We start from the raw sequence: 17,272 nt of genomic DNA, 5'->3' as shown, positions 1-17,272 counted from the left end.
CATGCACTTATACTTTTTGGCCTTCAAGTGGGCAATGCACTTATACTTTGTGGCCTTCGAGTGGGCGATCATGTTACATCCGCCCTGGGCCTAACTGCGTGCATAAACATAAACATAAACTATTAGATGTTTAGGTCCCTTCATTCATGATTAGGACCCTAAAACTTATTCGTACAATATCTTTTTGTTTTGCCCAGAAAGGCGAGAATGAAAAAGACGAAACAGCGCCATACCAGGCTTGGAATACCTTTCCCCCATCCAGTCCCTCTTCATCTCGTCTGGGTCTTCGTTTCCGTCCCCTGCGCTGCGCTGCTCCAAGTGCCCTGGCCTCCGTCCATTCGTCTGGGAACTTGGAGCCGCATTAATCGCTTTGATCTTGGCGCACAAGAGTTAATTGCACGCTTGCTGCACAGTTGCTGTTGCTATTGTGCCGATGTTGACGCAGTGTTTCGGCTTGTTGCCTGCCACGACGCCCGACAATTTGTAGGATGGATTCGTTGTTCGTTGGCGCGGCATGCGGTGTGGCAGATTCAATCAAATTAATTGTCCCTCGGTTGAAACGAATTACCCGTGTTCCGGAGAAGACCAAACATCCAGAAAGCAGGGAAAGTGGCTGCGCTAAAGAATCGGGTGTTAGGATCCCATCTAAGTGAAACATTAATCTTAGTTTTTAAGGTAATTTAATCATTTATATGCATTACCACCATCATGTTTGATATTTTTAGGTCACTATATTTCGCCTATAGTATAATTGGTCCGAATACAGGTAGTACTTGAATCGCATACAGAAGACCTATACCGTGGAGTGTCCACAAAATGTACAAACCTAAACAGGGGAGAGAACACGCAGAGCGACAGGTGGAGGATTGGGTACAGGTGGTGCGGAGGAGCATATCCAGTCGCCAACCGATGGCAACCACCGTCGAGATCTGTCATTAGGCATTTTCCTTCTAATTGCCACGGCTCGGAGCGCAGACAATAGCATAACTAAATTGGCCATTTTGTTGCAATTAAGCGATCCTTCCGAATTCCTCCCCACCATCCCTTGGCTCTTTGCAGCGACAACTTTTGCATCAATAATCCACATATAGGAGACGGGGCTTGCGAAGTGATGAGCCTTTTGTCTGACGGAGATGCCGTGAGAACGCGCAGTGGTTATCTTGCTTATCTTGAAGTCCTAATGCATTTGGAGTCCACTTCGAACGCCATTCATTTTTGATTCATATAATTTATTTACAATTTATTCTACTATGAATAAAACGTTTTACTATTTACAGACTTAGGACTAGCTAGAGGACTATTAATAGTCCTAGCGCGATCTATAAAGCTATTAACACATTTCAGTTTCTCATTTTCGGGCTTAAAAACTAAGCGTATGTTCATGTTCTCTGACCGGGGCTCATAGCCTTCTATGATGTATGTATATGTTATATGTACAATTGTAGGGTTCGAGATTTTTCTAGAGCCCCTCATGCGGGATCCTTTATCGCCTAAACTCTCGATTGGTTGGGGTTGTAGACGGGCACATTGTGAAAACTAATAGCAGCATATAATGGAGTGATTCCCCCCGTGGGCAGCATGGATTTCCCACTCGTATACAAATGCTTTTTGGGCAGAGGCCCGGCCGCCTTGCTTTGATTCATCAGGGATGAGGTGGGTGTGCCGCTGGCCCCCAGCCGATTTCTGTAGCTCTCGCAGGTCTTGCGCGACCACACCCACAACCCTGTCAACGTTCCCCCCACTAGCTGGAAGAAGATCCGAACCAACGCTGGCCAGGCACTGAGCGGAGTGGGTGAGAGGCAGTCATCGGGAGTGGAGCAGCTGGGCACTGAATCCGCGTACCGCTCGCAAAGAGCCGCCACGACGCCGGCGGTCGTGGGCACGAAGTACAGCAGGGAGAAGAGCACGAAGCGCTTCCGGATCTGCCCGAATCGGTGGTGGGCCAGGGTGGGCTGCAACTGCAGCTGCAGGAAGAGCAGAGACCTGGAGGCTCTCAGGGTGAAGTACAGCCCAAGCAGGAGGAGGATCAGTGCTGGCAGCTCCACGAATCCCGGTGCGTAGCACATTCCCGTCAGCTCACTCGGACGCACCTTCTCCAGCAGCAGGGCGGCAATGGGGGGCGCCAGCGGTGGCACCCAGGCCAGGACGTGGAACAGCCCGGACCTCTTCTCCAGCGCCTCGCTGGACCATTTTTTGTGCGAGGACAGGTAGAAGCACAGGGCGAATATCAGCCACCAGCTGGCCGCACACAGGCTTAAATAGGAGGTGGTTATGTAGGAGGCCAGGCATGGGGGAGTCAGCAAGCAGCCCGGTCGCATCAGCCGCCCTTGCAGCTCGACGTCATGCATCCTTGCTTGGTTGTGGAACACGATTCGCTCCAGATAGCACACGCTAAAGAGGTTGTAGCACAGGCACAGGAAGAGTACTGGTCTCTCGGGGTAGCCAAACCTGGTGGGCTCCGCCCAGAAGGTCACCAAGGCGAACAGTGTCAGGACGAAGCAGACGGCCGAGAGGCCCAGGATGAGGGTTTCAGACGTCTTCTTCTGAGAGCTCGTGTGGAAGGCGTCCCGCTGACACTGGGGCACGCACTCCTCCGGATTAAAGGGGCTGCCGCTAAAGTTCTGCGGGCACAGGACGCCACCCAAGTCAGAGGCGGGCGGTGCTCCGCTCTTCCAAAAGCGGTACGTCTGCGGGTGATCTTCGACGCCGGGTGAACCAGTGGTGGGCGGACCACTTGGACTCCCGCCTGGCACAACCACCTCCTGTGGAATCTGCATGCACAACTCGTGCTTCTCCGGTTGCGGCAGTCCGTCGCAGTTAAGGAACGAAGGCCACAGCTCCATCAGTTCCGGCGGAGCGTTTTCCATACACTCGCCCCTAACGGTCTCGCACAGCAATTTGCAGGCGGCAACGGGGCGTGGCACATCCGGCGTGCACAGCGGAAACAGAGACGAGCAAAGCAAAAAGCGGGCGCGACGCGAGCAACCGGATTCTATTAGTGGCACCAGCTTGGCAATCTGCAAAAAATGGAATGAGATATAATAATGAGTAATGTGATTCTGAAAAATAAATGAAACAATATTCTGAAGAACTCTTAGCTATTCCCTTAAATACAAAAAAATTGTCTGTAAACAGAAGATAAGTTCGATTCTAAACAATTCTATTATCTATGAGTTTATCTAATAAAAATCCAATAAAAACCCAGCCTTCCATTGATGTTTACCGACACACCATTCTAACGTTCTAACAAATGTTTGCTATTAGCAAAATTACACAATTGCAGTTTGCCTACACTGGCTAATGTATAGTATTAAATTAGCTAAAATTGCCAAATTCGATTGTGTAATGGTAATGATTCTGGATTAACTGCTTTGTTGTCCGATCTGGAAAACAAGTTGGTGGTGGGAATTATTTTGCTAATTATGTTAGCAAAGTATTTGGAAAAAAAAAGTTCTTTATGCCTGGAAAAATTCGATGATTTGTTTTATCACACAAACTTAAGGTGTAATTTTTGTATGCGGATGATATTTAAATAATTTCTTGTTTATTTTCCATTACTAATCTCACAAGTTGCTTTGTTGGGTGTGAAAACTTGCGTCAGACTTCACACATGGCTTGTGAGTTGCGAGCTCATTCCATTTCCATTTGCAGCTGTCGATGGCAATTAATTGTCAATTACCAGCCATTCAATCTAATAACTTCATAGGAAGCCACGTTTCCTCCTCTTGACTTGACTCCAACTAATCCGAAAACTATCCAGCCGAACCACTCTAAAGTGTGTTTATTGTTATTTTCACGCGAAAACTCTTACGCCGTAACTAAAATGTTCCTTTTAACTTAAGTAGATCATTGCGTCCCATTTGTGCGATGGAAAACGAGTTTATGCAATGTTAAATGTCAACGACGGGTATCAGGTAGTCGAGGCCCTTGACACAGCGCTCCTTCGTCTTCTTTCTTCGTCCATTGTCTATCAGGGAGAAATGCCGACTTTGATGACGATGACGAACCAGACGGATCAACATTTATGAATTTGTGGAATTTTAGACAAGTCAGCGCGGCAGGAAAAAACGAGAACCAGTTCCCCAAGACAAATGGGGCAGACGGAAAAGAAAAAACTCAGGAAATCTGGAGAGAAAAAGGTGCATTAAATTATCGAGCTGCGTTTTCTCAAGAAAGAGACTCAGAGCCGGTGAACCGATCACCGACCACCGATCATGGGGGGACTGGGACTCTTGACAAGGATTTGATGGCCCGTTCGCCGAGCTCTTTGTTTGCTGCCAAACATTAACCATATTGTTGTTGTATAATTAAGCCACTTTAGGCCAAAAAACTAAGAAGAGGTAGGAAGGAAGGATGGAAAGATGGACAGAAAGAAACAGACCGGCGTCCAAGAACCGGCGGGCATCTCGAATGGAGCATTAGACACGCGATTTACAATTTTTTAGGCTTTTGCAGCTCTCTGGAAAATGGCTGCCCGCAATAATAATTTAATGATGCAGCCGGCTAGTGAACCACATCATCGCCTTCGCCATAATCATCTTCTTGCCCGAAAGCCAGTCGAACCAACAAAAAACGAAGCGGCAATCAGCCTAATAGACCTGCTCTGCTACACGAGTGGGAGTGAGAGAGCAGGACTCGGAGCGAGAGAGACGCGCAGACCATGTAATGATGGCAAGACAGGTGAGGAACGAACAGTGGTCTCGAATTCGAAATAAGTGCACCTAATAGTATTCATCAAGATATGGGTAAGACAAGTTTTAACTGAACTGGAAAACATATAAGCTGTCCGTTCTTATGCATGTTAAAACAAATTTGACGATTATCCAATTCATGTATTATTAGGTAGGTAAGTGCAAATATGTATACTGGTTAGTATAAGCTGGACACTATGAGCAATCTTTGGAAATAGTTTTTACGTTCCTAAAACATCGTCTCCCCAACCAATGTGTCTAGAAGCTGGCCAAGTGTCTAAAATGTATTATTAATGCGCAAGGGCACTGCCTGCCTCTTCACCCCCCTCGGTCATGATGCTCCCCATATCTCCTCCGACTCTCCAGTCTGCGAAGCGAATGCAATCTGCAACGCTTTGGGCATTTTTGCCTCTTTTTCGGAGCTGTTCGGTATTCTGTTTTCTTTTCGGCGACGCTAAAGTCATCGAAATGTTGGCGATTCGCAGCGGTTCTCGTCCGTCCACCCGACGAAAATTACAAATTACAAACTTAGGCTTAAGAGAGACTTTGGAAACCGGACTTTGTATAATGTAATTTTTGTCGGCTGTATAGGATCCACAAATATAATTTTGTTAATTCACTTAAAAAACTTAAAATTTGGGGTTTTCTTTCGCTCCCCCTTAAGTTTCTTATTGCCTTTCGACTCGCGGCTATTTCCTTTCATTTTGGTTTCTTCTTTTTATCTCTTTTGGCTTTGTTCGCAGCGTGCTTCACACTTTTTCAGTGAAGTCTGTCAGTCCCAAAAACAATTCGATACCCCCTGATACCGCCCCCTTTTCAAAATTCAATTACAAGGCACAGAACAGCAACAACAATGGTCAGGTTGACACCTCACAACCTAAACGCAAACGTAATGATTGTTTGATTTTGATTAATGATTGCGTTGCAAAAAAATAAAAGCAGACCAAAATGGCTCGCGGCACTTTGAATTGAATACGTGCTTTTTTGTAGGGAATTGCCGGCATTAGGAGGTATAGAAACATTTATAAAAACATTTTATATTGAAAGGCAAAAGAAACGACAAACATCTGTATTACTAGTAGGTATACATATAAACAATTGGAAACAAGAGAGAATGCAATAGTCGAGTTCCCCGATTTCATAATTTTTTGGGATATCGATAGATATGCGAAAATATTTAAAAATTGTTGAAAAAGGTGGCGTTTGGTAGGTGTAGAGAGAGGCGTGGCAAAAGTTTGTTTTGGGTATACCAGTAGAAATTGGCTAGACAAACAAAAATATGAAGGATGAATGCTTCCATTTTATTTCAGAGCATGAATTATGTTGATGTGTCCGTGCAGGATACAGTTGGTGCTTTCTTCTTGTAGAGGTTCGATCTGTTCTTCTTGAAGGCAGCTTTTGTGCTCTTGTAGAAAGTTTGTGCGCTGTTTTTTACAATAGTTGGTGTATGTGTGTTCTTTTTCTACAGATTTGCCTCTTCGGACGCACTCTGACTATTCTTCTTTTACTTCGTGTTTTTGAAGTTCGTATATCTTTTCCTCTTGTGTGTGCACAATTCGTGCTTGTCACCCTGGCCTTTTTCGTTATCGCTTTCGTAGTCATCCTCGTCTTCATCGTCCTCATCTTCGTTCCGCTCCACGACGACAACGTCATCGGCATCAGACCACTCGACCATCCTGTTCTTTTTCTGGGGAGCATAGACACAGCAACTGGCTTTAACGGAACGGAAGCTGGCGTTCGAGACAAGGATAACATTCGATTTGAAGGTAGAATGGTCGAGCTCCTCAATGGCGCGGGTGGCCTCGCTCTCCGTAGCAAACTGGATAAACCCGTGGTTATCGATCACCAGCGAGCCAAGGATTGTGCCGAGGGAATAGCAGAGGAAAGACAGCTCCTCACGGGTGCAAGGGGGTAGGTTTCTCACAAGGATCCTGCTCCTCAGACTCGTCGGTCCACTGGTTAGTTTAATTCCCGCGATATCGCTTCCAGACATTTTACTTTTTTACTTTTTTTTACTCTGTTGCATGATTGTCTAAAATTTTCCTATTTCAAAGTGTTCCTTTTTCTCTAGCTTTTCCGGATGATTGTTCCAAATTTGACAAATTGTTCCAAACCCTAGGAATAAGATGTATGATCAATCTCAATCTTTTAGCATTTATAGTTCCCGCTATCTCGAGGTTCATACTGACGGACCGATTAAGAATATATACAAATACTTTATATGGTCGGAAACGCTTCTTTCTGCCTGTTACATACCTTTCAACGATTCTAGAATACCCTTTTACTCTACGAGTAACGGGTATAAAAATAGAGAGCAGTAAAGATTCGGATTTCTTTCATTCCATCTTTAGACCCCCCTGCAGCCAACCCCTTTTTATGACCGCCGCCACTTGGGGAACCCCCCTCCCGGAGGAGTGAGCGATATCTGTATCTGCCAGATGCATCTAGTTTTGGCTTTCGACTTGCAAGCGGATTGGAGGCCTCAAACAATTTGCCGGCTGTCAGTGTGACAAGTGTTGCGAAATGCCGCTGAAAAGGCCGCACACACGACAAAGACTCATGGATAGTTGAACAGACAGTGAGATCTCCCCTTGACGCACCTCTTGACGTCTTAAATTCAAGTTTGGTCAGTTCATTCGCTGCGGATATACCACATCTTAGAGATAAGTCGCTGAATTAAAAGGGGTGTATCTTTCGACCGAATGTAGTTTAATACGTAAATAGGTGTCCAAAGCGCTCGGTTATCTTCTTAAGTTTTTTTGGATTGCTTATTTGGTTTGGGCTTTGCTTTGTTTAGATGCCGTTTGGCTGCTCGTTGGCGGACTTGAGCGGTTTGATGCGAATCGACAGCTGTTTGCCAGATGCCTGAGGCTGGTGGGGCGTTCAGAGGTGAGTGTCAGCCAGACTCACTGGCGGCACAACTTCAAAGTCGACTGATTTAATACGCTACGAAAGCGTTTGCAATTAGCGAACGGTGATCACAGCTAGCGACTTAATTTCATGACTGGGCGTTCAAAAAACGCAGAAAAGTTGGCAGGGGACTGTGAATTGTATAAAGTAGTATGCTGCTAAGTAGATTCATAACTCTAGATCGGTGACTTCATTTGCGGTGCTTATTTGCCAACGATGCAAAGTTCGGTAAAACACCGCGAACTATTGATGTTCTCCTGAGCCATCAGGACCGGCATATGCAGATAGGCATACTATGGATCTGTCATTCTTCATTAGCCCTAGCTTAGATTGTCCTTACTCCAAAGATACGGATCGATTGTTTTGTAGCTAGTCGTGTTAGCCGACTTTTTCATTCCCCTCGCAACGTGATCGCTGCCAGAACTGTCAAGAGATGCCGACGACGTACGGCTGTCGTCTCACAATTAATTGACATTTTGACTGCAGTGGATTGTCATTCAAAGGCAGACTTCGTCGAGCGGAATGCACCAAAGGAGCTCCTCGCCAATTGCCTGAAGATATTGAGGCATCCGCCGAACACCGAAAGGCACACCATTAACTACTTTTTTTGACTTAGGAATTGAATGTTTGGTTTGAAATGTGAATTGTCCGAAAAATGTAACAGACTCTTTTAAATGCACCACAGATTTCATTTGCCGTAACATATTTTTAGATACTATTCCGAATACTTTTTATCATTGACCGAACATATTTTTCAAAGATATTTTGAGGGGGTAAGAATACTATACTTAATTTATTCCGTGCTGTATTCACCGCACATAATGCTTTTAAGTCGCTGACTACGGCTGTTTCGTTCCGTTGCCAAGCTAGATAATCTGCGGCAGCAATCTGCGAGCCGGGGGCTCTTTAAGGCCCAAAGGCACTTCAGCTGGCCCAGATCTCTGGGGCTCAGTGAGGTTTTGCGGCTACGTAGGCACATGTTTGACCAGTCCTGTCCTCGTCTAAAGATACTTCGACGGTCTCTGGAGGGATTTAGAGCTTGGCGATCGGGAACCGGGAACAGGGAGACCTGACAGGCTGTGGAATTGTATTGGCTTTGCGGAAGGTAATGTATACGCTGCCGTCTGCTGATCTGACATTTTGTCTGGCGGCATTACCGAAATAAGCTGCACTTTGCCGACTCTACATGCAACGTGCCGTCTGTTTTTACTTATTTCCCTTTCTTTTTTATTGTTTAGATTCGAAGAAAGAGATCACAGAGTTGGACGGCGAGGGAAGGAAGCGTTCGGGTGAATTCACACGAGCGCAGGGGCGCAGTTCCATTAAGTTAATTGCCATGTAATTACGAGGAACAACAAGAACAGCAACAGTGCGTAATACCACGCCAGAAACAACCACATCCCAACGTCATCTCCAACATCCTGCTGCGCTGCATAAAAGCGAAACAAAAGACTTAGGACACAAACGTGCCTTTGAGGTTCGTCGCTTAGTGGACGCTTTTTCTATTGGCACCTTTTAGATACCCTTTCGAATTTAATGGCTCAAATATTAGTTTGTATCAATTTAAGTGAGTATTTAGCTAAAGTTAAATACTAAACTAAAGTTAAGTTTGGCTTTTTTATATTCAGCAAGACAGTGTGTATTCGATAGATAGCATATTCTCCACTAATCTTCCACTTCCCCAGTGACTCTGACATTCCAGTTGGCTAGCCTGCTGCTTTTTCTTCTTTCGTTCCTCGCCATCAACTCACTCCTTCTCCTCCTGCTTCCCACTTTCGCTTCTCATTCGCTGAGTAGCTGGGAAGGCATTTGAAAAACGTTGCCGCATTTTTTGCGTGTGCCAGCAGCCGAAGCAGCAGAAAATAAAAAATAACGCATAAACCGCCACTGCTGGAATGAACTAATTGTTTTTTGTTTTTTTTTTCATGTATGTATTTTCTGTGTGTTTATCTGGGCTTCGTCTGATTTTCAGCCCTGTCAAATTGTTTTCGCCAACATTGCAACTGCCCTACCCATCATTATGGGAATGGAATAAGGACAGGTCCCAAGTTCCAGCGAAAAGATCAATTCGCATGAACAACAATCACTTCAAAAACTTTTTGGATATACGTTTACATCATCCGTCCATCAATTTTAAAGTATTCTTTATGTTTATATGTCTTGATAGCGCGCAAGCCTTTGGTTGAGTGTTGTGTGTATTCTCGCCAAGCGTTGGACTTCAAAGTCACTGAGCGCTGAGCAGGAACAACAAAAGTAATGGCAGCAGCTTTCTGCATTTAGTTTGACACTATCAGCGTTAAGTCGTTTTCAATACCGCCCTGATGGATTCCTCACGCCTCTGCACCCCTTGCCATAATTACAATGCAAACAAAGCAGAGCGGTCTACCGTCCCGCTCTCACTGCGTGCTATCTCGCTTTAGGGGACGGACGTAAGCCAGGTAGCTGAAATAGCACAACAACAACCTGGCGCTTGACGTTTGCAGACTGTGTTCCGATAAGAACGTTCGCTAGGTTGCTTTTCTTATCAGAAACGTCCGGCGGATTAACTCTGTGGATTCCATATTTTCTTCGAGCACATTTTTATGATTTTTCCAGCCGATAGAAAAAGCTGATAGCCAGACAAATGCAAACATATTAGTTGTGGTTTCTATTTATCGGAAGAACAGCGAAGAAACGGGAATTTATAATGCTAGCTATTATGACAGTTGCGAGATAAACGCTAGATGACACGTAAGCCGCCTTTTCGGATTTAGAAGCAGTCACTGCGGCCCATTTAACTGGCAAGGCGGTGGGAAATACGTAGGAAGATCTATGAACTAAGCCTGGAGTCACATTTTCCGGTAGGTAAGTTCTTGGGGTGGGATGAATGCTTACGAAATGGCCTTTTTACTTAATTTCTTTAATCAAATTAATATCGGTTAGATATTGATAGTGTGGTATCGGCTTAATATGTGTACTTTGCCCTGCTAAGGTTAAGTCATACGGCCTAAATATATGCGGCTGATACGGGCCTTTAGCGAGCGATAAGCCATAGGCAATTCTCATAAAAAGTAAGGTTTACGGCATTCTTGTGGGCACCGCACTGTTCTCGAGATCAAAAGCCCCCTTTGAAACCCCGTTTCACCTGGGATTGGTGGCTGAGCATTCTTAATGGGTTTTGATTTTCAAAATCAAACAATTTTATTGTCGCCATCGTCGGCGTTGCTGTTGTTGCTTTATAGCTGCCATGTATTTGGTTGCGGTCTTGTTGAAGTTTTGTTTTCGTTTTGTTTTTCCACAGAGAACTCTCGCTCGTCAGATAATTCCTTGCTCAAATATTTACAATTACTTTACATAAAATGCTGTTTTGTTCAATGGGAAGTGGGTTACCACGGCACAAATTTCATTGGGCTTTATGAATGTAGTAGCGAAGAATGCGACGTACTCTTCGCAGGTGTTCAACGCTATGAAAGTTGTTTTATATTATTGGAAATTTTATTAATTAACATTATGAAAGCTGCGAGATTGGTGAGCTTTTTTTTCCCCGTTCATAGTTGAGGCAACGCTGGCAGCCGCAAGATGGTTATCTATGGAACCAACTCAGTGCGAAGACGCACCTTCAATTAATTCACTTGTAATTAACGCTCGACAAGCACTTTGTTGGCACTTGATTGCAACGCCCACTCGCAAACAGGCACACAGACAGACAAACAAACAAACAAACTCACCGCCCAACTAACAAAAGATAAATTGAAAAACTGGCAAAGGAGAAGTACACTCTTGCACACTTGCAGCCAAAATACCATTATTAGAATTTCATTTCACGTGGCATGCCGACGTCTTACGGTGAATATGTGTGTTTTTCCAATTGCCGACTGCTAAGAATCATATTTGTGTATGTATTGCAGTTCCACTTCAGCTTTCCTTAACACCTCACCAAGTCGAAACATTGAACAGGGATCTCGGGATCTACGCATATGTAAACTTCCATATCCAAATTCGTCTCACCTTTGCCTCTCATTTCGACCATGCGATCTGCAGTACTTTGTTATTGAGTCCGAGCATTTGTGTAAATACGCCCCTGTATGTACAAACGTATCCTCTGAAGCTTTTGATGATTTTTATTGCCGCTTGGTGGGGTGGCTCTTTGATTTCTGTGTTTTATATGGCTTCCAGATGCTTCGATCAGTTTAACATGGTTCCCATTCAAATCATTCGGTGTGTTTGTAATTTCTTCAGATCCAGGATGGCTGCTTAATTGCCCCTTGAGATTTGGCCGCGATGTTCACTGCCCTCTCTCGTCTGGACAACAAAGAAGAAGCCAAAGAAAAACGAGAAAACCACGAAAACCATGGAAGCCCACTCCCAGATCGGACAATGCCTTTTACTTTCCTCTTTTCAGCGCCACGATGAAACAAAGTAGGCGGCAACGCGCACCACTGAGCCCCTTAAAAATACAAAAAAAAAAAAAAAAAAAAAAAAAAAAAACAAAGAGGAAATATTCAGACCTGCAGCCAGATAGAAATCAGTGAAGAGCGAATGACCAGCAAGCAGCTTCTGTAGCCTGGAGAAGCATCTCGCACTGACCCACAGTTAAAAATAGTTGAATTGATTTAATGTATACATATATTTGAGAACTGAAGTACTCAGCCCCCAAAAGAATCGAGATTGGTCTGCCTCCTGCACCTTGCATCGACATCGGAGCCACAGCAAAAGTGGCAGCACGACGTAACCGATATCGACATTTGACTTTCTTCGTCCAAAAGAGGGCATGGGCATAAAATGCTAGATACGCTCAAAGAAAACCGAAGTCCGGATTAAAGGTGTTAATGGATCTGACTGCGCACACATAGATACATAGATACAGCCGCTATCCGAGCTAAGCCCAAAAGGAGCCGATGCCGAACCGATGATAATGCGCTAGTGTACACGGCGAAAAAAAGGGATAGTATCGCGTTAGCACCGGCAGGTCAGTACTAATATTGTTCAACTAGTAATGTATGTGATTTGTTAATGATTGGTGAATAGGTTTAGTCGTGTGAGAGTTGTTTTCAAAATTGATAAAGCGAGTCCCGAGCTCTCGAAGCAATAGTGATTGAAATATATTCGATAATCATTTCTTTCAGTGCTGGCGTGCAGCACAGTTTCCCTCAGCGGCAGCTCTTTGTTCGTGTCCATTTGTAATGTCGGCACAATCGCTCAGGTCTCCCCAATCCACTAGCGTCTTCTGTGCCTGTTCTTCGAGATTTCCACCAAATGGCCTGCCGATTCTGCCGGCTTTTCCTCCGCCGCTCATTCCACGCACTCTGCAAAGCGGCAATTTTCATGGGCCATTTTCACGGTTAATTACGAAGCGAGAGCGGGATGACCTCAAACCTTGGGTCGCAGTTGACTTGGACATGCAGTAGCAGAGAATTATTCCAGAACTACAAAGGCTTTTCCCAAAAGCCAGATCACTCACGTTGATGGTTTATTGCACCATTTACTCAAAGACGACATTATTGAACGTCAATTAGGGGTCGCCCTTTGACTTGTTTTAGTGATAATGGCTCGTTTGCGTCTGCTTGGGGTCTCTTTTCCACTGGTATCTAAACAACTTTCGAGTCGAAGAACCTTCTCATTGTTTTTGCCGCTTTGCCTTGTTCCCCAGAGCGTTGCTAATGGAAATGAAACCCCGAAAGATACAGATACAGAAAATACAATCAGAGCAGCGGGGGGCGTACGATGACGGGACACCACGGTTTCTATGGGCGTTTCGGATCTGTGGCTTATGAATGCGAGCTATATATTAAAATGGTCTCATGCAGACCCCCAAAAACCCGCAAAATGACTTCTATCTTCCATATTGGTGTGCCTTTCAACATTTTTGTTTATTATTTACTCATCATCAACATCTCTGCTGCGACAGTAAAACTAGTAATACTGAAAAGCCAAAAAACAGTGGGAGTGTGGGCTGTCTGTCGGTTCCTCTTTGATGCGCTGCCGCCCTCCACAAGCCCGTCACTCACAATTCCGAATGTTTGGCAAAGAGTTTGGACTCTTAAACAACATTATATTATTTGCTGCGATTGCTGTCCTTACTTTTATAGGGTAAGCTGTCTGCCTAGACTACAAGCAACATAGACCTCAGTATAACTAATTATGCTAACTAAGTATGCTAATATATTTTGTGTTCCGCTACAGTTTATCAGCAGTTTGGTTCAAATGCTTATAGTGCTCCTTAAAGTATGGGATCTAGAAGGACTTTCTGCCTGATGTTTTGAGACTGGAGTTTGCTAACAATTTACCTGCCTGGCATAAGGCTTATTGGCCATTGCTTATTTTATTTTTAGACGCTGTTTAAGCTTTTGTTTTCGCACGTAAGCGACGGAATCACTTTCAGGGGCCACACCACAGCCGACCTGTCAAGAACGTGGGATCGCGAGGGTCCGGGACGTGCCTGCCTTCAGGCTCACGGTCGTGGCTCTTCTTACCTGGAGCTCAGCCTCCAGCTGATTGGTGTGACCTGCCAGGTTGGGCAGTGCGGTCATGTTGTAGCCGAGGCCTTGGCAGGCGGACACGGCGATGGGCTGGCACTGCAATCCGTTAGGACCTGCTCCGGCTGCCACCGGGCCATTCTGGCCGGCACTGCTGGCCGCGATCGTGGCCACGGCCCAAGTCAGGTGCAGGAGTAGGATCAGGATCGGGGCGGCGTACATTGCGATGCTAAGTGGGTTTCAGGAGGTCATGTTTGCCACTCCAGGGCTTTCTGTTCAAACGTCACTCGCGGCACGTCAAAAAAAATGTTTGTGTTTATATTTCTGTGCGACTCTCAGTGATTTACGTATTTCTCCGGTTTGTAAAGTCTCCACTTCAAGAACTGCGAAACGCAACCACCACTCTTCACTGTTTCCAACAAACTGAACCACCGACGACACTCAACGAACGCTATGCTATGCGGTGGCCGATAGGTGGATCGGCAGTTTATCGATAGAGCAGCCAGGTATCGATATGCTTGCATGGGCGGGCAGTAACACAATTACATTTAGATCTTTTTAATTTGAGAGTTTAAGTTTTGCGACTTGTTCGCATAATATTTGCGCATTTCAAAGCTGCGCATTTCAAAGTGTTACCTGCCAACTTCGACACTTTGAGGTCTAACTTAGCCATGGCCTTTTCTTCGAGTGTAAGGCGAGGTCGGTCGGTAGTCGACCAACCGCATCAGCAACATCAAACAAAACTGAATGACTGCGGGAGTGTGGCTGTGGGCTGGAGGCTGTGGACGGAGGGGTGGAGGGCTGCCAGCATAAGGCAGGGCAGGAAGGATGAGGGGGGTGATGGGGCTGCGAGGGGACGGTGGATGCAATTGAACACCGGGACCTCCACACGTTGCAAACGGCGGCGTCGGCGCTCTTTGATGTGTGCTTTGATTTCCGGCAGCCAGATAAGATTTTTGCCCCTCCTGAGTGCCGCGCCTTTTGGCCCTCTTTTGTTGCTTTTCCCGTGTGCCGCTTAGAAAATCGCAGATCGAAACGGGTTTTGCAAATATTGTTGTTTGCTGCGGATCCTTGATCTTGTGGAGCCAGGGCCCTATCTGTGGCATTAGATCGGATAGGTAACCACCACCTGTTCGGATTCACTTCTTCAAATTCGAACAAACCGCTTTTGCATTATAATGATCAAAACACGGTTTATATGTGTTCTTATGTAAGTGGGACGTCTTGGGAACCACTAATGAGTGATATCGATGTCCTTTGCTAACATATGCGATGCCAGAGACAAGCTTTTGCACGTTGAGATGTTGCCTTTTAGAGTCTGGAGCTAATATTCCAGGGTACACACACACATCACTACAACAACCACTTAGCGTTCAGTGCCGGCCCGATCCCCCTCTCCGATCCCCGATCCCAGATCTTCAGATCTCTCAATTGTCATCGCAGCTAATCCCCGATGTAAGTACCCCCGAATCGAGGAACAAAACCGGAGACGAGCAGGTCGCTTTGTTTGTTTGTTTTTGTGCGGCTGGTGCTCGAGATCCGCCAGTTGTTTGAACTTGGATGCGCACGTTAAAGAATCATCAAAGAAATCGATCTGAACGCGGAATGGGAGTGGGAATGGAGCGGACTGGATGGCGCATAATAGCTAATGTAAGCACTTGCACTTGGTCTTCCCCCGCCGCTCTCGAAGAAGAGGCAGCCTCTTTTGTTTACCCACTCATTCCACATTGGGTTCTATGTTTTTGTTTGCTGCTCGAGCGGGTGTCTGTTAAGTGCCTGATCCCCTCTGCTGTAGATTGGTCCAGTGGTGGTAATAGGGTGCTCTTTGTTGGCGGCAAATAGTCCGTCATCCATCCATTCGGGCCATTTGGCCGGATATCGGAAGTCGTTGTGATCAAGTGTCTAGGCCCAACCGAATAGTGCAATCCAGTGCAATGAGGGGTAAATGTCCTATTATTCCTTCCATGGTTAGGCCTTTATAGCCATTTGCTTTCGTGTCACCACATGAGTCACCTCCCACTTCCACTCCCCCATCCAGTGGTCCCACCCCACCCAACTCCCAGCAGGCACATGCGTATCCGACATTTACGCGAGTATGTGGCTCTCTTTCGGCTTGAAGAGCATTCCATTAACTAGTTTTCTGGTCGGCCGAGTTCAAAAGCGCTTATTAATCTGCGGTACTTGTGTTTAGTACTTTTAAATAAGTTTTGAGTACTTTATTCAGTTCGCTTGATGTTTCGCCGCCGCTCCAAGTCACGATGTTTGCTCTGCTCGTTTCCCTTTTCGCTCCTCCGCTCCTCCCATGCTGTTTGCCGTTGCTTTTGGCTTTCCTCTTGCGAATTGGACGCGCGTCAATATTTATTTTATTTATCTCCTTGCCGCTCAGCTTGCGGATACTCAAGGGCGGACGGGGGGCCAGACACAAACAAATCGAAATATGGCCATGGAGGTACTGATTTCTTCCCGTGGATCAAAATACCAGGAGAGGGGGGGCCTGGCGCCCGCCTGCAATTCAATCCGCGCGGCGTCACCCAGCGGACTTCTCTTGGCCAACTCTTTCGCTCTTTCTTTGCAGAAGCCATACGAGTAATGCGATAATTACAATGCCAGGAATCATTCGTCAGTTGGCCACTCCGTGTAAATTACCGCGGCTCAGACTAAAGCAATCTAAAGTTACTCCCCGCTCGAAGGGAGGGGAGAAGCCTGCACTGCCTGCCAAGAGCGTTACATGGGATTATCCCCTGTCTCCTGTTACACCAGCCAAATAAATCTTCAGCTGGCGGGTACGTAAGCACCTGATTCCCAGCTCATTCAGCACATTTGCCTAGACTAACGGACAAAACACACAAACACAAAGGCATTCGCGGATCTCCTAATCCAATTAGGTCTCGTTTATATGCACAAATCGTTCATCAGGCCCAATCGAAGGAGCTGCAAGCCCGAATTCAGCCATGGGAAGTTCAGCCGATGCGAAGCCAAGCTACCATAGGGAAGAGCCCGAACAACAAAAACCCCAAATTGGGAGACTTAAAATAATCTAACAATCTGTGGCACGCCACAGTGACAAAGCCCTCGATCTGCCCTCTGCGAGGGCGTGCCCTACAGCGAACTGTTCGCGGCGGAGGGCGCTTCAGATATAATTTGCCATATCCTGGCGGAAGGAGGGGGAGATAGGTCCGCGCGGAGTCGGCGAAGATGTAAGCCGCGCCGGTTGCT

General features: G+C 45.9%; 1 protein-coding gene across 2 annotated transcripts; it reads right to left on the bottom strand.

The window, feature by feature from the left end:
* Positions 1-1,208: 1,208 nt before the first annotated feature.
* LOC6615901 (frizzled-3) lies at positions 1,209-14,488 on the bottom strand. Of its 2 annotated transcripts, none has more exons than XM_032725456.1 (2): positions 14,054-14,488; positions 1,209-3,017 (listed from the first exon to the last, which is right to left on the bottom strand). In XM_032725456.1, the coding sequence occupies exons 1-2, from the start codon at positions 14,276-14,278 to the stop codon at positions 1,491-1,493; spliced, it is 1,752 nt and encodes a 583-aa protein (XP_032581347.1). In that variant the 5' UTR covers positions 14,279-14,488; the 3' UTR covers positions 1,209-1,490. The 2 variants fall into 2 exon arrangements, with proteins under 2 accessions (XP_032581347.1, XP_032581348.1); XM_032725457.1 differs by lacking the exon at positions 14,054-14,488 and adding an exon at positions 6,266-6,775 and having other exon boundaries at positions 1,209-3,021.
* Between the last annotated feature and the right edge of the window lie 2,784 nt (positions 14,489-17,272).

Source organism: Drosophila sechellia, chromosome X, assembly GCF_004382195.2.
Source record: "Drosophila sechellia strain sech25 chromosome X, ASM438219v1, whole genome shotgun sequence".
NCBI lineage: Eukaryota > Metazoa > Arthropoda > Insecta > Diptera > Drosophilidae > Drosophila > Drosophila sechellia.
The sequence above is the reverse complement of the archived record's forward strand: the minus strand, read 5'-3'. Positions and strand labels throughout refer to the sequence as shown.